At 36.6% G+C, this 21,682-nt stretch overlaps 1 protein-coding gene across 4 annotated transcripts in view; it reads right to left on the reverse strand.

The window, feature by feature from the left end:
- Positions 1–72: 72 nt before the first annotated feature.
- nf1 (neurofibromin 1) overlaps positions 73–21,682 on the reverse strand; it is a 139,302-nt gene continuing 117,692 nt past the window's right edge. For 2 of the 4 annotated variants that reach the window (XM_012957569.3, XM_002936819.5), the window contains 6 exons: positions 20,515–20,645; positions 20,166–20,266; positions 19,729–19,871; positions 18,125–18,171; positions 17,502–17,718; positions 73–6,410 (listed from right to left, as the gene is read on the reverse strand). In XM_012957569.3, coding sequence (XP_012813023.1) covers positions 6,268–6,410; positions 17,502–17,718; positions 18,125–18,171; positions 19,729–19,871; positions 20,166–20,266; positions 20,515–20,645 — 782 coding nt within the window. In that variant the 3' untranslated portion in view covers positions 73–6,267. Of the gene's footprint in view, positions 6,411–10,815; positions 10,937–16,182; positions 16,237–17,501; positions 17,719–18,124; positions 18,172–19,728; positions 19,872–20,165; positions 20,267–20,514; positions 20,646–21,682 lie in introns of all 4 variants that reach the window. The other 2 variants (XM_018091610.2, XM_018091613.2) reach the window with 2 other exon arrangements.

The following is a 21,682-nucleotide window of genomic DNA, read 5'->3' on the forward strand; positions in this document are numbered from 1 at the left end:
TGTACATTAACATAGAGCTTGCAAGTCTAAAAACTAAAGAAGTACACTGAAAAAAATGACACAAAACCACCATTGCAGGTTTAATTTACATTTTACTTCAAAAAAGGGGATATACATACATGAGGGAGCATGGGTTGGGAACAGTTCTGATAAACCGTATCTGCTAATTGGACCTAGGTACCAGGTTGGCTGACTGTGGCAGTTTTTCTTGCTGGCATACACTTGCGTACAATATTAACAGGATAGTGAGTAAAGGAACATTTGAGATCTTATGGCCTGAAAGGAAAATAAAACCGTAAGCTATCATACACAGTGTGAGTTTGGAACACCCAGCATTATTTCCTCTTTGACATACTCAACAGCAGGAAGTAGAGAGGTTAACAATTACTAACACTAGAATAATCAAATTTTGTTTGTTATACATGTACAGCAACTAACTGCTTTACAAAAAAAGCAAAATAATACAATATATTGTCACATGTATTTACAGTGTAGTAAATATACTTTTCTGTCAAATTTTACACAAAAATATTTACATATGAATGTACTGCAATAAAAAAAAATGTGGCTAACACTTAAAAGTGACTTTGTGGTAAAGCCTCTTGCATAACATTGGATAAGACATGCTTTAAAAGGAATGGGATGGGAAAGCAGAGCAACACCCCCTCTCCACACACACACAAAAAAACCCCCCAAACATGAACAGAACACACACAAAATATCTATGGTCAGTTTAAAGCCTTCCATTTTACATTTCAGCAGGAATATAGGACTTAATTCAACAATCACCATGCACATCAGAGCCAAGGCGAGTTCCATTTGCCTGTAATGTGTGGGCTTGCCTGGGAGTGGGAAAGGGACAAATACTAGACACTTGAAAAGATACTGATCTAATCCTCTACAAATTAATTATATTAAATGCTTGAAAGGAATATGTTATATCAATGTTATAGCAGAAGTACACTCCTGGGCTCATTTATTTATTAACACTGGACAAATTTGTCCATGGGCAGTAACCCATAGCAACCAATCAGTATCTTTTTTCAGCCAGATGCAGACAGAATGAATGCAACAATTTGATTGGTTGCCATGGGTTACTGTCCACAGGCAAATTTGCTCAGTTTTGATAAATGACCAATAAGTATTGTGTATATTTAAAAAAAAAACAAAAAACAAAAAACTTTACTGTACCTTAAATTGAAAGACTTAAGAGTGATTGACCATTACCCCAAAACAGTGGACCTCACAAGTAAAGTGGATATGGGGTGGTAAAATCTCTAAAATATTCTTCCGTTCAGGTTCTATTCTCCTAATACCAGTGGTGCTCTCTTGCTTCATAACAGGGATTGTAAATGTATTCCCAGGATCTAAGCACATCTTACAAGGCAAAGGATATGACCATTTAGCCTTTGATCTGACTCCGCTATGAGAGTGAAACATAAAAGGACTTGGTGGAGGGATGTACAGGGACATACAGGTGTACAGGAACATACAGAATCCTTGGAATGGTAATTGCGGGCTATTAAAACTTGTTCCAAAAGGGTTGTTGACCAGTCATGATAATGTCAGATTTCAAAGCAAGCTGCCCAAAGCAAAGGAAAATGAAAAGGTCTCCAAAATGTGTTGTCCAACTCTGCTGTGTTTCTAACTGCAGTTTTATCAGAGCTCACAGAGAAAACAAAAGCTAACAGTATGTGAGAAAATGCTCTCTCCTATACTATTACACGAACAATGAAGTATAATATGCCAGTAGGGTGGAACTTCTAAAATATCATGCCAACCTATCACTATAACACCTATCTAATGACAGTAATTATCTGCTGGAACAATTCAGCCTTCTGGAAAGTTCACCGAACCCTTCATTACAAAGGTAGGGGCAGAATTCTGCAACATTTTCAGCATTACTTTACAACAATTCTTTAGATCACATGTGCTAGATTTCCTAGGATACATAAAGCTGCATTGGCTGCTTCCCCTGGGGTAGACTTCAAACAGTGGCTTGCATGGGGGTGCAGTGTCAAAGTCAGATTGATATCTCTGAAGAATGCCAATGTGCCAAGTACTACTGGAAACCCAGCCTGAATGCAAATTAAAGTGAAATTTTGGATTAACACCTTGTTAACTAATAGGGGCATGGCAAACTAGCAGACTTCAATTGAATCTTGAAGCCCAACCATAACTGCACTGAAGCAAACAATATTAAGTTAAGGTGACCATACATGCTACAATTACGATGTTTCCCACAACCATTGATGGTAGGAAAAAACAATCGTCCACTCTGCTAAAGAGCTGAATTGTCTGATATGTTGGTAAAAACAAAGGAATTCTTTACCCCCTATTTGAGGATTCAGTATTAACGTTCTGATGTTCAGCACCTTCAAAAGGCGCCCGATCAAAATTTTCAGTCCTGTCCAATCAACAAGGCAACCAATATTCAAGACTTTTACCAATATCGGTCGCCTCGTCTCCCACGCCACCTTTAGTCCTGTTAGATAGATGTCGACCTTTAGCTCTGATGTACATGATGAATGAAGCCAAGCTATTTAGTATTCAGCTGCTGAGTTATGTAGAAAATATACCAAATGTGCAAATGTAATGTACAATGGGAGGGGGGGGGGGCATGGCCCAATGTGGACAGTGGAATTATCATACTGCCTATTGCATCGACACATCAGTAAGAGCTGTCACACTTCTCATTTCAGCAAGGGCATTCCTGATAGAGATCACCTTTTCTGTGCCAATGAGCCTGTTCTTATAAGGTCTATGGAGAATGGCTCTGCTGAGGTGAGCAATGGCAACTCCCAAAGGGAATGTTCTGTGCACAAAATAAGGTGGGTAGTCACACTTTTCAGTCTGGTCACGCTAATATTAAAGGGTTTATTTTGAATGACAGCCAAGCATGTAGTGTAATAATATTACCGACGTCAAAGCCAAAAAACTGGCTTCATACAAAGGAAAACTATCGTAAACTTTATGAATTTCTCCATTTAAATTTTTTTTTTTTTTTTACAATTCATGAATGGAATTTTGACTTTTAAGAGTACTTTCCCACCTTACTTTAAAAGCCTTATCATGTATTAGTATTTAATAATGGTTGGAACTTCACAAAGCCTTCTGTAGAATATTAGCTCAGTTTCTTTTCAGGGAAAGAAATACATACAACTGAGAATAATGTCAATGATATGGGGGGTGGGGGGATGTAAGAGTGTGTATATATGTACATATACATAATACTCCTGTACTATTGGATGATACAATGATACACAAGATTTACAAATACATAGAAAAGATTGTTTCACAATAGTTTCCCTTTAATCATCTGTCTTTCATCTCTGCCAGCTACTGCAAGGTAACTGAACCAGCACGTGTTTATTTTGTCAAACTATTTGCATAATAGATTCTGTCCATAGTTTTTCCAGGACTGTAAACAAAAAAAAATAAAAATAAACTGCTAACACCCCAAAGAAATGTCTATTTACACCTGAAATATCATGATTAATTCTGTGATTTCATGTTGAGTATGTGCTTGAATAATGAAATACGGGAGTGTATGTGTTCCATTACTTTGCTTTAGCTGTGGAGTTTCATTTACTTTTATTATTGTTTCATTTACTTTAATTATCACTATTTTTATTTTTGTTCCAAACCTGTTTTGGTCTTAAGCATTTCAGGAATTAGCAAAATCATAATTTGACAAGGTATTTCCTACAGTACTACTACAGACTGGGTGTGTGTGTTAATACTTGACTTCACTGTGATGGAATAGTTCCAATGTACTTACTGAACCCCTCCAATAAACATGTATGGAAGGAGAAAGCCCCTCATTTGGACACTTTGCTGCTTCTATAAAGGAAGTACCATAGTTGGGAGGAATAAAGAGGGTGACTAAAAGGCTGAAGGAAAGGTCCAGAGCTGACTGTATAACCCAACATAATGGTAAAGACCAAATGCTAAACAAGAAAATCTTTTCCCTATCAGGCTAATTTGAATGTTTGGCCCTAGGGCTAAACTATCAAAATACAAAAAGAGATATAGGAGGTGTCGGACCAAGGACTGCATCAATGTGCTGATGCTGTTTCCCGATCCGACTGGAAAATCAAACCTGTCCAATGGACACCTGGTTGATTTTTCAGCCAGATATTGATTGAGAAGGCCCATCGGAGGTCCCCATACAAGGGAAAATAAGCTGGCAAACTGGTCTAAAGGACTCAAATTGGCAGCTTTAATCTGCCTGTGCATAAATTAAAGGGATAGTATACCATTACTTTTTGCCTTTTGTTAATTATAAGAAATCTATGTTTTTGTTAAAGCAGGTTAATTATATAAATATGTATCTAACAAGAACCAAATATGGAAAGGTTTACTGTCTTAAAGCTAACTTTTCAACAAGAAATAAGGGGTACTATTTGCAGCATTTTGTGCGCTCTATAAAAAAAGAATAAAATGACTGACAGCCATCGATTCTTTGCAGGTCAGAACAAAAAAAAGCCTTCCTGTTACCTAATTAGCTTATTATAGTAAGGGTACAAAGGAATACAAATCCTGAGGATCAATATGGGTCATTTGCCTTTGACAGCCACAAAAGTTATTGTGTGGGTTGTGGGTGCTGTTTATTACAGGGTTTATTTTTGGCTCTCTCATTCTCATTTATCCACAGTATTTTGTTTGCTGTTCCTTTAAATGTAAAGAAAACACCCACTGGATTTACCCTGGGAGAGTTTATTACTGCTATTTAACAATTACATTTACAATTTCCTACAATAATTACAGAGACGTTTTTCACTAAATTCAAAGGGTATTTTGTTTAGAATCCATAATAAAGCCTTAATATCCCACCTTTAATATAATAGAGCTTGCAGCAAAGCAAGATTCTGTTGTTCAGAACAACTGGGTCACTGAGATTTCTGGATAAGGGGTGTTTCTGTAATTTGCTAATCAGTCCAAAATGCTTAAACAGGACACTGTGGGAAACAGCAATGCCTTATTTCAGAGGTTTATGGAGAGTAGATCTCATACCTGTATGGTGCAGTGAACCACAGTCATGTAAAGAGGGAGGTTTATATTGTTCACAATGGACCATTAGTGCCAAGACCGACAATGACAATTCATTAATACTGTACCGTTTCATCAAGTCTCCCAAGTGCTGACTTCAAGAACATTCAGCATTGCACTTAATGTATATAGATTATTCTTGCAGGCACTAGGCTTGTACAAGAGCTTCTTTTGCTGCCAGGCTATGGACTAAAACACACCCATGGACTTGTCTTGTCTGCAAACCTAGCTTAAGTGTTCAAAAGGATATTTTGCTGTTTCGATATCAGGAAGAAACAGTTTGGGCCCTTTTACCCCTTCTGGGCAATGGCTATTCACTTTAAATTATAACTACAGTCTACATACAGTTTGTGGCAAACATACTAAGGTTTGAAATTCAATTATGCCAGAAGACATAGTGCCTTTGGTAACCAGTGCAGAACAACAAAATTCTCCTTCTTGTATTTAGGAGAAAGTAACAGGCCAAAAGGTTTAAATGGGATAAGAAAAAACTATTCTGTTCAGGAATTTAGAATATATATGTTTCTAAAATAAAAATAGAATGATTTAATTTGATTTCTTGCAAGTACCCACAAATCTTTGTGAAACATGAATATCATGAACCCATCTTTGCCTAATGAGGTACCATCAATAAGACTTATTCTGGTTAGACCAAACAGGAAGCATAGAGGTAAAAAAAAATCCACAGCTAAAAATTTAAAAAGGGGGGTAGTGAAATCTGGAAGTGATCCTTTTGCCACCAAAGCCACAAGAAAGAATTAGCATTTAAATGCAAAACAGAAACAATATGCCACAAACAACTATATAAAAAAAAAAAGACACAGGTGAGAAAAGGGCAGTTCTTCCATGAAAATGCCACTTATGTTCAGACAATGCAATAAAAGGCAAGGCCACCTTTTTTCTTTTAGACATCCGAGATCCTTCATTGTGAATTCACCAACTGCTTATCCACTTGTGACCATTGTTACCTCACACAGTATGTTAAAAAAGAATATCGAGAGAAACAGTTAAGTAACCAAATGGTGCTGAGTTCAAGCAGTGCTTTCAAAGCGTTGATCTTCTGGCAACATGGCTGACTGCATGGGAACGTTAAAAAAAATTAAGTGCAGCATCATAATGTGCATGGGGCCACCGGTGAGCCTCCTGTCTAGTTAAGTCAGTTTTAGAAAAGGAACTGTAAAATAAATAAAAAGGGTAATTAATAAAAAAAATAAATCACACAATCTTTTTAATGCTGTGACGTTTGAAGCTGCCAGCACTTCTCTGCTTTTGCACTTGGCTTGCTGAACCGTGGCGTGTTCTACTGCTGTTTGAATGGCCTGTGGTGGGAGACAGTTCCACGTTCTCCTTGTCGATGCCTTAAGAGGAACAAACAAGAGAAGAATTAGCATTACCAACTGATTCATGCACTTTATTGCCTTACAAACAGATATTGAATGTACATTACTTGCAGAAATACTAACACTTTGTTATATTGAAAACGAATGATATTACCTCTGGGTGCTAGAAAATATATATTATATATATAAGAAAAAAATGTTGTGTGAGGAACTTTTAAAAAAAAAAAAAAAAATTCTCTAAAACTATATAACACTTTGAAAATATTCACCTTTACAGTGTGGTAAGTTACCATTTTCAGGGTAACTTAAGTCTGGGATCAGAAAGTGGTGGCTCCAGAAGATCAGAGCCAGAACTTTATCTACACAGGGGCTTATACCACAAAGGAAGTTTAATTTTCCCAGTATAAAATTATTAATTTTATAAAGTCTTTTGCTAAAATGATTTAGATGTGGCGCCTCTCTGTTATGTTATTTGCAAGCTCTCTTGTCACATAAATCTGTTTTCTGGAAACAAATATTCTGTCTAAGCTTGCAAAGAACCAACTGGGATTCTGTGTGATCCCACAGAAAAGAGTGGGCAGCAAACCAGCTTTTGGTGCTCCGTAGTGAATCGAGCTCCGAAGCTAGCAGTGGGTGGGATAACATAGCCCCCAAAATAGGGCACTTTAAACAATGTCCCACCTCCAGAAAATTAGTTCCTAAAGATTGCACAGCATTAATTCAGAGATTATGGTGGTATCCCTTTAACCAGGAACTATATCCCCAGTTAAAGCTGAAGGAATTTCTCATTTTCCCATAACAAACAATACAGTGTCAGAGGGTTTCTGTCACTATGCACACAGTGCAAAGAACATATCCAATGAGGTTTACAAATAGTGGGTATTAATTTTTTCCAGCAAGGAATAAATTTAGCATGCAGTTTTAGCCCTGTTCCTGTTAGAGACAATCGGGTAAGTATATCATTACATGAGCAATCATTTTCTATGTGTTGCCAGAAGACATAAGGTCTTGTTAAAAGACAAAAGAAGAAAGGAGATATAATTTAGGACATACAATCAGTTTCAGTGTCCCTCAATACATCCCATTTGGGCCCTACACTATGAAAATATGCAGCGGGTACATATGTATTATAGGCTACATATATGCACAGCAACATCCACATTAATGAACAATTCTGGCACAACAGTAAAGTTACAGGTTACATTTATAAAACAGCCAATGCTATATTTCATTATATTTAGTGCCTCTGATGTAAGAAAAAAAATGTACATTTCTGTTTGAACTTTATATAAGTTAAAATGTCAAATACAAACAAATGGGTACATGTATTAGTGTCAGAAAGGAAAAACTTGCTAACAAATCACACAATTAGCACCAACACCCAACATTACTCTGCATGTGTCTGCTGTACTGAAACCTAAGATCACACGATCCCTCAGGTACAATGGTGTAGCACTGTATACACACCCCTACCCTGGGTTACAGTGCAATGCTGTTATTACTAAGAGGTGGCCATGTAAAGTTCTAGCACATGCAGAATGAGAGCAAGAACACGGATACAACTTGGTGAGTTCATAAGAATTCTTTGACATGCTCATGCAGGTTAATCTGAAAAATCACATGGGAGTGGTGTAAGTGGAAACCGACAACAATTTAATATACATCACACAGAAACCTAAATACAAACTGTGTGAGATATTATAAAGCACAACATCTTATTAGTCCACACAGTGTTCTACAGTACAAAAGAGACATTGTACCCTAGTGAATATGGTTTCTTCTAAAGAGGTTATTTTGGCTCTTAACCATTCTGCTACACATCTTTGAACTTCTAATCTGGAACTTTTCCAATAGCACTAGCACTCCAAACTTGAACAATTGTAAAACCCTAGAGCTGTCATTTCCTTTCATTATTCTAACCAAACTACACTCCTCAGAACTAATTCATGATTGGTTGCCGAATCATTATTGTTCCTATTGAAACACATCTAAATTTTTAAAATGTGTTTTAATATGATAGTGGTTTTCCTAGATAATTAGCAAGTGGTCTTAATATAGAAACTGATTTCTAAAGACTGATTATTTGCCATGGTGAGGGAGGGATTCTTGTAGCTTTACTATAATGCCGAGCATATCTGGGGGACATTATTGAAACTTACTCACCCCCTTAAAGCATATGTCCTTAAATTGTGGGACTGGCCCCCTTAAGAGGGTTAATGTTTAAGGGCACTGTGAAATTAGAGGTTAATGCTCATTTGCTTGGAGACCACTGAGACTGAGGTGACATTTTATACATCAGTTTACAGCTTAAAGGACACCAGTCACTCAAGAAATAGTTTCATTCTGTTTGGGAAAAAAAATAGTTCTTATTTTTTTTTTAATTCTACCTGCAGGCAGACATGTTTAGATGTGTGCATGGGCATAATGAGCATTTCTCCTGGCACATTTGACAAAAGAGGCATGGTAACCAAAGCTTGCTGTAAGGGTAATGGCAGATGGGGCATTTTATTGCCTACAGCTAATGTCCTGCAGCACTGGTGACAAAGTGTTCAACGTTCCATATTTATTGGTGATTTACATTAATACTAGTTGGAATGTAACTTTGGATGTTTTGTGCTGGAGAAGTGCAGGCACCAAATGTCCAGTCTGCCACAGCCCTTGAGGGGCCAGCACCACATTTTGGGAACCCCTGCAAGAGTGACAAATTATTGGGGGGGTAACAATGATGCATCAACACAGCATTAGGGGTAACTGAATAGACTGATGGGGTGGTTTACATTTAAGTTAACTTTTAGCATGTTACAGAATGTCATATTCTTAAAGAGGACCTGTCACCCAGACATAAAAAGCTGTATAATAAAAGTCCTTTTCAAATTAAACAAGAAACCCAAATTAATTTCTATATTAACACATCCAAACCCATTATAAAGGCATTTAAAAATTCCACCTGTCAAGCATATATTGCCTGCCCCGCTTCTATGCCTTAGGCATAGAGGCGGGGCAGACAAGTACTTTAACTTTCAATTCAGCTCTCACTTTTCCCCTCCCTCCTCACCATCTAATTGTGTAGCCAGTGCATGGGCCTGGGCATCTGGTCCCCCGTTCTGGCACATAAACAAGATTTTGGCATGATACAAAGCTTGCCTTCATAACAGTGTCCACAAAATGGCACCTGCCTATTTGCTGTGATTGTGTAAGTCCAGGACTGAAGGAAACCAGATTTATATTAGTTATGTAGTGTAAGTAAGGGTTATTTTAGTTAACAAACACAATAAAGAGAATTTCAAATTATTTCTTAGGGTGACAGGTCCTCTTTAACAACTTTGCAATTAGTCCTTCTTTCTTTCTATAGTATTTCTTTATAGTTTCTGAATTATTTGCGTTCGTCTTCTACATTTTCCAGCTTTCAAATGGGGTCACTGACCCTGGCAACCAAAAACACTACTGCTCTTTATTCCTTATCTTTCTATTCAGTCCCCCTTCTATTCATATTTCAGTCTCGTATTCAAACCACTACCTGGTTGCTAATGTAAACAAGACCCTAGCAACCAGACAGCAGCTGCTGAAATTTCAAACTGGAGAGGCTCCTAAAAACTAAAAAAATAACAAAATGAGAACCACTTGCTAATTGTCTCAGAAAAAATAATGTCTATCTTATACTGAAAATTCAATATGAAGATAATCCACCCCTAAGGAGCATAAACATGATTTAAACCTTATGCCAAGGCCACTATTGCCAACAGATCCTGATCCAAATAAATACGTTTTGGTATTTTAATTTTGGGTATTATTTAGCTGCATGGAGTACATCTACAGAGTATCCTCTAATTGGATTTCTTGGAAAAGAATACTGTAACACTCACTCATTAAGGATACAGACTGCCTATTCCAAATGTCATAATTTAGGAGAAAAAACAGAAGCAGCACTGGGTACATTTTTGCCCAGCAAGATGGAGATCTGCATTTGAAGTCATAGGCATTACCAACCATTATACTGAAAGTTTTGCCATAAGTTATGCAATAAAACTAAATTCAAAAGTAGGCCAGACATCTTCATTTAATTATTTTTTTTATAAAAAAGAATGAAGAAATGATATATAAAATGAAAATGTTAAAATTATTATTGCTAAGGCGTGAGATTTAAGTTAGTGATTCTAACCCAACAGGTTGGTTCTCCATGACCCTCTTTAATAAAGTGAAGTATCCAGCTATAGTTCTTGGGTACAAGAGAGGTTTTCCGGATTTAATTTGGTTTTCCTCAGGGAAAACTACATAAGTGTTCTTAGTGCAACAGCAAAGCACGGTGGAACATTATGCCTATGCAGCAACCCCCTACAAAGTTAGCAGCAGCCCTGATGCACAATATAGGGCATTATCTTATTCAATCCATTAACCATCACCATCAGCCTTAAGTTGACCTCACCGGTGCCAAGTCTTGCTCTAAATGTCCAACGGCTGCTTGGGCTATTCCCAGTTGACATATTCTCTCTTGGGGACTGTTGCTAGAGCTGTTCCTAAACACAGACAGCACTGAACCACACTGCCTTTAACACAAAATGAGTAACAATGTGATTAATGGATATTAGGAGAAGCCAGAAATACCATTCAAGACATTTACAAAAGCAAGACTTTATAACAGATTAAGTTTAAATACAAAAAGACAAATACATTGCCAGCACTGCGTTAGTGTACTTTTGAAGAAAATGCACAGTTCTGTTTCGTTAAGAAGAAAACCCTATAACCGGATTTTTAAAATATGGAAATTATAAAGAGTGGAACATGGGATGATTGGCATCCCATACAGTAAATATCTGAACTGGATCAATTTGCAGCTACTGGTAAAGCTGAAGTACCCCATAGGTTTCAGGCTCCAAAAATAATGATTTAAAAAGTAGAACAGTGGAAGATGGAGACTAATTCACATGCATATATGTTTTTTTTTCAGCCGTGCATAAAACTTTATTTATTGTGATTACATGCAAGCAAAATAACAAGAAGGGTGGGGGCATTCTTATTATAATTCTAAGTGTATAACTGGTCTTTTTGAGCTATGTGAGTTCTGAGGCTCAGAGATACTGAGGAAATGCATAGAGTTCAAATAAATACATGCAATAAAAGGCAGTCTCCTAAATCAAATGCACTTTTTAGGACCAGTAAAAAACTGGTTAGCAGAAAGCAGTTTAATTCAGGCATATCCATTCCAAAACCACATCATTGTTTAAAAAAATGTGAAGCTGCTCCGGTTCTCATAAAAAATGAAATAAAGTTTTTCTTATATGATAAAGAAACAAATGTACAAAACACAATAAGACATGATGTAATGTAATAATCCATGAACAAAATAGGAGATGGGGAGGAATGCCATGTAATTGTCACAAAGCAATATAAATAAAACACATTAAAATATAAGCAGAAATGCAAAATTAAAGCTTTCACAAAACTAAAAAGTACTTAGTACAGAACCATTTAACTCTAGGCTTTACAGACCAGATTCTGACATATTTTCTTGATAATCCTAAACTGACACCAGTGTCCTTATAGGAAAACTATACCCATGATCAATGTACTATATGTTTATATAAAAAATATAAAAACAGCTTATATGTAAAGCCCTGCTTCATCTTCCTGTTACAGTTAGAGCTGTATTATCTCCTGTCATGTGATCTCTGAGGGAGCACATAGAAGATCACAAAATGGGGGCTCAAGGGAAAGGATGTAAAAGGTTAATATTTACTGATATATACATTCAAGTTTGGTATGATTCTTTACTAGGCCTCTTCATAGGATATATACCTATCTGTTGGTCAAGTCTTCATTCTGGGGGTATAGTTTTCCTTTCATTAAGGATAAGTGTAGAATTATAATGGGAAAATGAATGATACAGTAGAACCCTAATTTTACATTTGCAAATGGAACGTGTCACAATGGCGTAAATTCCAGGTCATACTGTAAATATTAAAGCACAGAGTGAGAACTGCTCTTCAACCAATAATCACTCCCATAAGTGCAATTTGAGGCATTTCACCACTAGCTCACTGAGCTGAAAATGCAGCTAAGTCTTAAAGGCCTGAAGATGACATAAAGGAGTTTATTGCAGAAGAATGCAAATATGACAGCTCTAATGACTCTCTAATCCAATCCGTGGCAAAACGCAGGTCAGGCAGTTTTGGGGCAATGTAATAAGATGTCAGCCCACATTTATTTTTGTCCATATAAACCAATCAGATGTTACCTGCTGATTTGTTGCTATGGGTTGCTAGACAAGTAGCAAACTTAAAACCATTACTTTACCTCCTTAAAGGAACAGTAACACCAAAAAATGTATATATTTTAAAGAAATTAAACTATAATGTACTGCTGCCCTGCACTGGTAAAAGTTTTGTGTTCGCTTCAGAAACATTACTAGAATTTATAGCACAGGTTATATAGCAGCTAACAGATAAACCCTGTAGAATACAATGGTGTCTTATCTGTTATCTGCTATGTAACCTGTGCCTTTTCTCCTTTTTTCCAGCTTGAAGGGCTGCCCCCATGGCTACACAGCAGCTTATTTATATAAACTATAATAGTGTTCCTGAAGCAAACACCCCAGTTTTACCAGTGCAGGGCAACAGTACGTTATATTTCCATTACTTTAAAACATTTTTTGGTGTTACTGTTTCTTTAAAGGGATACTGACACCAGAAATGAACCCTTTTTTACATCTATCATAACACTGTCTTTGCATGCTATTTATAAATTTTTTTGTCAGAAAAAAATTGTCAGATGCTTTGACATTCCCTATCTGATCCCCCATGTTCCTCTATGAGGGGGCAGCCATATTTGTGCAACAGGAGGCCGTTAGCATTAGAAGCTATAACTGACAGGCTGAGAAAGGACAGTCAGGTTGGCAAAACAGTCAGGTTTAGGAACTTCAAGTAACAATTACTTATAGAAGGAGGTCTATCAGCAACAAATGGTCAACATGACCTATAGGTAACTTTTTATGTAGATTCATATTTTAAAAAGTTGTTTTTTCTTGTCAGTATCACTTTAAAAGGCACCTATTATGCCGCACCTCTGGTGGGGGAAACAATATAGGGGTGATAGGTGCCCTTTAACTTTACTTATAGCACTCATTTTAAGGAGAACAAACAGAGATATTACAGATACTGAGAAATCATGTTTCACATCCTGCCCAACACAACCAAGTCCAAAACCTAATCACTGCACAGGTATGTGACCTGTTATGCTCTAGACCTGATGTTTTCCTTTAAAGGAAAAGTAACACTAAAAAAATTTTAAGTAAAAAATCTATTCTACCCTGCCCCAATAATTGCCCTATCCTGCACACCATTTATTGCAGGGAAGAATCCACTATGCGACGATTGATTGATCAATCCTAGCTTGACTCCTTCCTATAAAGAAGGAAGGCTAGGCTAGATCAATCGATCGTTGCAGAGTAGATTCTTCCCTGCATCGCCGTATCGCCCTATTTCAAATGACCGGAAGCCAAGTTTTAGTAGGTATTTTCTAATAAAGCATTCAAAATAATAAATGGTGTGCAAGATAGGGCAATTATTGGGGCAGGGTAGAGAAGATTTTATACTTAAACATTTTTAGTGTTACTTTTCCTTTAATTTGGATCTCAATACCTTAAGTCTACTAAAAATTCACTTTAACATTAAATTAACCCAATAAGACTGTTTTGTATCTAACAAGGTGTAATTATATCAAGTACAAGGTACTGTTTCATTATTAGCGAGAAAAAGGAGATCATTTTTAAAAATGTGATTTAATTAACATGGCTTCTTCTGTAATTACACCCCTGCCTACCAGGGCAAATCCTGGCATCCCAGTTGCTGGAGTCCTTCCTGTACATATTTAGCTGATTATTTAAGCAGACTACAGGAAGTGTGCAACCTATTTTATTTCTGTAGGAGGGTGTATAATGGTGTTATTTAAATGCCTTGATAATGCCAACAATTTATTATATAACAATAAAAACCTAGTGGGAGGGTTAGTTTACCTTAACTAAACAGTAATTAGTTTTGGTTCCCTTTCTCCTGCTTCCCAGTAGCAGCTCAATCATTTTGGTTACCTACCGTACTTCTATTCAAGTAGAGTTACCAGAGTGTCTTGAGTCAACATAGGACATCACAATGCTTCATGGGGCCAACACTTGATTTTTGTGAGGGCACAGCAATTTAACACCATTTAAGGAATAGCTGAAATTCTTAATTGCCTTCTGTGCTGATCTGCCCCCTATCCATGATATATGCAGTGGAATATCCATGCAAACAGTGGGATATACAGTAGACTAACAGAGCTTTGACTCAATTGAGGCATATCAAATATATTCTCAGCAGGTCAATGCAGAAAAGAATGACTTTAACTGCTATTAACAGCCAGCTAAGGATTAACATGTTGGCAACCAGGAAACACAATATGGGCAATTTAAAAGCAAACTTTACTGCAACCTAGGGACACAATTACTGTGGCACAATGCCAGGCTTTATCTTATTTATGAAAAGGCCCACAAGTATATAATAAATGGAGGCATGGTCTTGCCTTAAAAACATTCGGCAGAGTTTAAACAAACCACTTTAGAATAAATTCGGTAAATATAACTGTAAAATAAAATGTGATTGAAAAAGCAATTACTTTGTATGAACAATTGAAAACAAGTTTTGTGAAGGACTACCCCCTTTAGATGTATGAACAATTAAACAATATGTACAATTGAAAACAAGTTTTGTGAAGGACTACCCCCTTTAGCTGGTGTCTACATACATTTGAAAACATACAGTAGGTCACAATTTTGACAAAGAATATCTAAAATAGCACTTTGCTAGTAAAACTATTTTGGCTCTTTAGACTATTTCTAAGGTACCAATGTAGTTACACAGTATTTAAAACACCAGTGCTTATAGTTTGTTATTCACTGATTCTCAAAATCCTTTTGACACAGTATACCTCAGACTGGGCCTTCCCCTGAGTGCTGAAAGACACCCACATCCTCGGAAATAAAGGTTTAAATCCTTAACACTTGCCATAAGCCAACACTTTCTGTAAGCTGGTCATATGCACATATGAGAGGAACCATCTTATTCAAGTGTTTGGATCACATACAATTTTTCACAAATGTGCATGACCAAACTGCACTGCTTAGTTGGCCCATGAGTCAAATGGCCAAACTGCAGTGATAGGGAGCTACAAGGTTGGCCCAAGCAATCTTCTTTTGGTCAAAATACATCTAAAACACATAGTAGTCCTGAATGGCCACCAATGAACCACTCATAGGATATAGAGCATTCAAATAGCATCTGAAGGAATTACAAAATTAACAAAGGTTTATCAAGTCTGTAGAAATGGCTGACCATCTATACCAAGAGCACTGAAATGAGATTACTGTCTTAGCAGAGACTGAATGTGATACTGGTTAATTAGCACATAACTTATAGGGAAATGGGGTTAACAGTGATTGTCTCCAAAGCCACTAGGACATGTTTATATGTTGCTATCAGAGAAGGCAATTTCCATATTTACTGAGCCAAGTGCCTTTGTAGGAACAGTTTTTGAAACCCTAAGTGAAATTTACTTTGGGGGCATACCATTATCCAAATAAAGATCAAAGAACTGGTGCTTTAAAACAGCTTGAGAACTACATGGTACTACTATCAGCTATAAGCGCCATCTTCAGCTTGTGCTCCTGGAATTGGTTACAAGATTAGCAAACCAGTTGTCATGCCACACAGCCAAGCTATTGCACATGACAGTTCGCTCGTGCATATAGGATGAAAGTAAGTACCTTGATGAGGGAGTGGCTGCATGAAAACGGCTGATTTAGAGCAAGGCAGAGAAGCTTCACAGACACACAATGATAAAGGGTGAGGGGGAAAAGAACAGAAAAGAAAAAAATGAATAATGACAGAAAATAAAGCTTAAAATGGATGAGACAAAAAGATTTCAGTGATTACGTCCAACAACGTGATGGCCAAATAATGCACAGTACATTAAAACATTTAAGGTGCCCTTTATAACCTGTAGCACAGTTTGCAGAAGATTCTAAAAATACTGATTCAAAAAAAGTTGTTAAAATTTTATTTCCTCAAGAAGAAATTGAATCTCTCTCAGAAGAGAATATTTATGCTGAAAAAAAAAATGTGAACTTATATACGGTGAACCTATATATATACTGGCCTATCTGGCCTACAGCTGCACACCATGTATCTTTACACACATTGTTTTTTTCTTTTTTATCCAACCTTTGTTGATATTGGCTGAAAAAAGAAAACATTCAGACAAATGGTATACATGTCGGCTATAAATTTCAGCAGCCCCACTTAAATATTTAAATTTAATAAATAACTCCGTTAACAGATCTATGCCTATGCATTCTAAATTTGTTTGGAATTAATATATATAAATTATTTTTCATACACATAACGTATGCCACTAAGGTTAAATGACCAAAATGTGTCATTTAGTCTTTACAGAAAAAAACATTAGGCTGTTCTTCTTATACTGGCCTCATGGTATCTCTACTGCACTTCCTGTTCCTTGCTCGGGGGAGACCTATGAGTTACAAGTGTTACTGTATTGGAGAAACTCTTTTGAAAAACATCATTGCTACAAAGGCTTCAGACAATAAAACAAGCTCTACCAGCATTATCATATTTCCTAGCAAAGTCAAAGGGAAATGGCAGGGGGATTTTCTGCATTGTTTCGGCTGGCTAATGCCAGTCTCATGGATGTGTTCTTGACTCGCGTTTTTCAGACAGCAAAAAAAGCACCTGAACCATGGCCAAGTAACCTGTTATATATTATCTTTCTGAAATCTATCACTGCTGGGCCAGGTCCATTAAAAAAGTCTTCTTGTTTTTTGGGAAATTCTCTGCCATCAAATACAACGCACCTGCCTTAAACCTTCAGGTTACATTCTACATAAGGAGAATGCAAATAATGCATTTCTAATAGGTCCACATACTACTAGGCTAAATACTTATTTAATATAAAAACTAATCCAAGTGAATATGTGTATGCTATTTTGTGATTTTGAGAAAGTAGTAAGTTCATAGTGAAAAATTCTGTATTTAGAACAGAAGTGCCTAAAAACTTAAAACTGACCTGGGGAATGCTGGGAAGTTGCAAGGGAGGTCATTGAGTTGGAAAGATTAAGGTTAGCAGTAATACTCAATTGACTCTGCACAGCAGGAGGGTAAGGAGACGTAGGAGTCAGGAGAGATTCTTCACTGGCTTCTTCATCAATTACTGGCAAATATTTATCAATCAAGGCATCAAGAAATTTTACTATCAGCTCTGCGTAGTCAGGGATTTGCGTTTGCTGAAAAACAATTTAAGCAGAAATATTACTAAAGTGCTTATTTTTTGCATATTAAAAACTTTTCTTACATGCTACAATTATGATCTTTCCCAAGACCACTGATCGTATGAAAGCTCGTTTGGCCATTCTACTAATGTTAAGAGCTGAATTGTCAGATATCAAAGTAAAATCAAAGGAATTATCTGATAATTCAGCATTACAATATTTGTGCACCTTCAAAAGCGCCCAATCAAAGTTTTCAGTCCTGTCTGATCAACATCTCCCACCATTCACGCACCAATTACCGTTTCATACAATATCAGTGATTGTATGGCCACCTTTAAATTATCAGAAGCTCAATGATTTTTTTTTTTATATAGTAAAAAAAAAAAAAAATATATCAATGTATAAAAAAATATATACATACCTTGGAGAAAGGTCCAGCAAACCTCCACAAACCATTAAAACCAAAACCTGCAGTGAAGATACATACATACTATAAAGTCATAATCATTTTACTAGCAATAGTTTCTTATAGTTGTATTACAAAACATCCAAAAAAATCCAAGACCTTTCCACTTAATACTGGAAATTTTAAGTGCAATACATAGCAAAGAACAGAAAGTAAATAATCTATTTGTTGTATGATGTATGTATTTTTTTTCTTTGGTTGATTCAAATTCTCTACCTTTTTTTCTTCACAGATAATTCTCTATCTTTTGGGGATATTGCACAGAAATTTTGTATTTGTTAGTAAGTTATTTCAAATTATGACTATGAAGTGCTAATTCCAATACTGGATAGTCTTTTCCTAAAACACAAACCAGTTGTCATATGTATTATATGCCAAACCAATATTTAGGCCATATTTAGTGTCCTGCTCCCCAACTTCCACAAATAAAAAGGTTTCCCATTGCAATACTACTGTATCTGCAATGAAATATACAACACAACCAAATGAGCACCTTTATATTTTTAACTGGTTATTAATACAGTAACATGTGTGGAACACTACCTCAGTGGAGTTTCTATGTTCACCTATTGTATCTGGGTGGGTTTTTGGCACTGCAGTTTCCTTCCACACTCCAAAAACATACATCTACAGACAAAATAACCTTAGTGCCTGTAAATTTAATAGAGTACTTAAGACTATAGGCTTAACTGATTTGAATGATAAACTACCTCTGTAAAGGGATGCCTAAATAAACATACTGTCACTATATTGATAATTGCTCACTGTCCATTATTATGTCTCTAGGGTCCTAAACCCCTTCTGGCTGGGCAGGAACATGTAATTAATCAGATGATCATTCACCTGTATATAAATACAAATACACAAGCATTCACCTGTATATAAATACTAATACCCGAGCATTCACAATACGTGCTTCTTGGGCTATTTAGAGACTTATTAATGGAATTCTTGAAGGGGTGCTGAATATGTAAAGGATGGCTATTCAGGTGTAACAACTCATCTGGCTGACATCCTTTGTGGGAGCTTATCTCTTCCTTTCTGGCCTAATGCTAAAAACTCTGCATATGACAGTATCATAATACTTACAATTAGGATTTGTCAAACATTTGAATTAAGCTGGCCATACACGCACCGATAATATCGTACGAAACCTCGTTTCGTACAATATGCGGTGCGTGTATGGCAAGTCTGCGAATCGACCGATATCGCAGGAAGCTGCTGATATCGGTCGACTCGACGATCGGGCCAGTTAAAAGATTTTGATCGGGCGCCATAGAAGGTACCTGACCAAAATCTGCCTTCAGCGCTGAATCGCTACCTGAATCTACCTCCTTATCTGCTGTTTCAGCCCTGAACGGTTTGTGGCTGATAGTACGATCTTTCGTGCTACCGATGGTCGCTCGGAAGATCGCAAATCGCCACTTGTGTGGCCACCTTTAGTGGTTCAAATCAGTACCCAGATTGCCAGGACTTTGTTTGGTTTTTAGAATAACTGAAGAGTTAAGTTACCACTTAACTGGGTGAATGCGTATAGCATGTACAGAAATATTACTTACTTTGTAAATATGATGGCTGATACTGTGGAGGGGACTCTTCATGGTACACCACACTCTGAACAATCCCATGAATTGGATTTAATAAATTTGGGTCTTGGCACAGAGATAGAAGTGTGCTTATCTTAGAATCCAACAAATTATGTCTATCAAAATATTAAAAAAAATATGAAATGTAACTTTTTGCAAAAGGACCAATAAAAATAACAGCACCTATATTAAAATCAGCATTTGTGTATCACCATAGGTAGTAGCTAATATAATTTAGGTCATAATTTTACATTGTAGACCCTCAACCAACACTGCACTTCAAAGTAAAAGCTTGAACTCAAAACACTCTTCTAGAAAGAACAAATTACACATTTTCAACATATGCTTTTCTTAGAACCGATGCTGTAACCAAATAAATACAAGCTAAAAATATAAAGAAAGTTACTTACACCACAGGGAATACTTTAGGAAAAACCACACTGGCTTCTGCTAAATACTCATACAGGATGCGTTGATCAAACTCATCTGTAGTGTATTTTACAAGTGTAGCCTATTAACAAAAATAAAACAAAAAAACAATACAGAATGAAACTCTAGATTTTAAATAAATATGAAATACAAAGAAATATCTGTTTGGTAGAATACACTTATGTTTTCTGCACTCCAGCAGAAATAATGACTTGAAGTAGCAACAAAAATGTGGACCATAAATAGTTCCAAAGCTGCCAGAACGTTTAGGTCTGAGGGCACGATTTTGGTGAAACAGTGCATAGTAAAGAAGAAAAGAAGTTTCCTTACAAGAACAGTGAGGAGCAAAGCTTGAGTTTTTGGATCCGTCAGGACCTCCTCATCCAAAAGTACAGTGGACTCAGACACAGATACTTTCCGGAGGTGAGGGTGCTGTTGCGGGGATGATATTCTTGGTGTGTCTAAAACATATAAATCAACATTTTAATCAACATGTTATCATGCCCCTATATGGTATCTACATAAGAACTAAACACTGTATATAAGAAAAGTGTTTGAGCAAACAACAGCAATATTAGAATAGTTTTTTCTATAATGTTCCTGGCAATTACTTTACTTTAGTAGAGCACATGCTCTGAATTGAAAATTCTTGCTTTATCTTTTCCCAGTGGTTGCTACATAGTTCAAAATCCAGCTACTATTAAAGGGATACTGTAATGATTTTTATGGTACACTTCTATTTCTAAATTACGCTGTAGCAATTTATTCACTCTACCATTTAAAATATAATTCTTAAACCAACTAATGTTTTTTTAGTTGTAATATTGTTGTGTAGGCAGCCATCTCAGTGCATTGTGCTTTCAGAAAAAGCCAATGCTACACATTACAACTGCTTTCAGATAACCTTTTGTTTCCTCTACTCCCATGTAACTGGAAGAGTCCCAAGCTGGACTTGGATTTCTTACTTTTGAGTGCTATTCGGATATCTACTGGGAGTGCTACTTTCTCATTGTTCTGCTGATCGGCTGCTGGTAGGGGGGGGGGTAATATCACTCCAACTTGCAGCTCATCAGTAAAGTGTGACAGAAGTTTATCAGAGCACAGGTCACATGATTGTGGTACCCTGGGAAATGAGGAATATGGCTAGCCTCATGAGAAATCTTTAGAATATAAAAAAATGTGTTTGTGTTTTTGAAAAACAGATTTCAATGCAGAATTCTGCTGGAACATTTTTTCCCATAACAATATTCCTTTCAGTTGCTTGCCTTCAACCAGTTCCTCTGACACATATTCCAATCCCCAGCACCTTTAAGGTTAGATGTCTCTGGCAGTGACTTGCCTGCTCTGGGGATGTTTAAACAAAGACCACCAGAACTCTTTTATGAATGTAAGGGTATTTGGCATACAGAGGTAACTTGCAAACAAGTTCATAATTATAACTGAATGTACAGCTTTTCTAAATACTTCTTACAAAGTGTCAGCATGCTAAGGGAGCGAC

This window comes from Xenopus tropicalis, chromosome 2, assembly GCF_000004195.4.
Source record: "Xenopus tropicalis strain Nigerian chromosome 2, UCB_Xtro_10.0, whole genome shotgun sequence".
NCBI lineage: Eukaryota > Metazoa > Chordata > Amphibia > Anura > Pipidae > Xenopus > Xenopus tropicalis.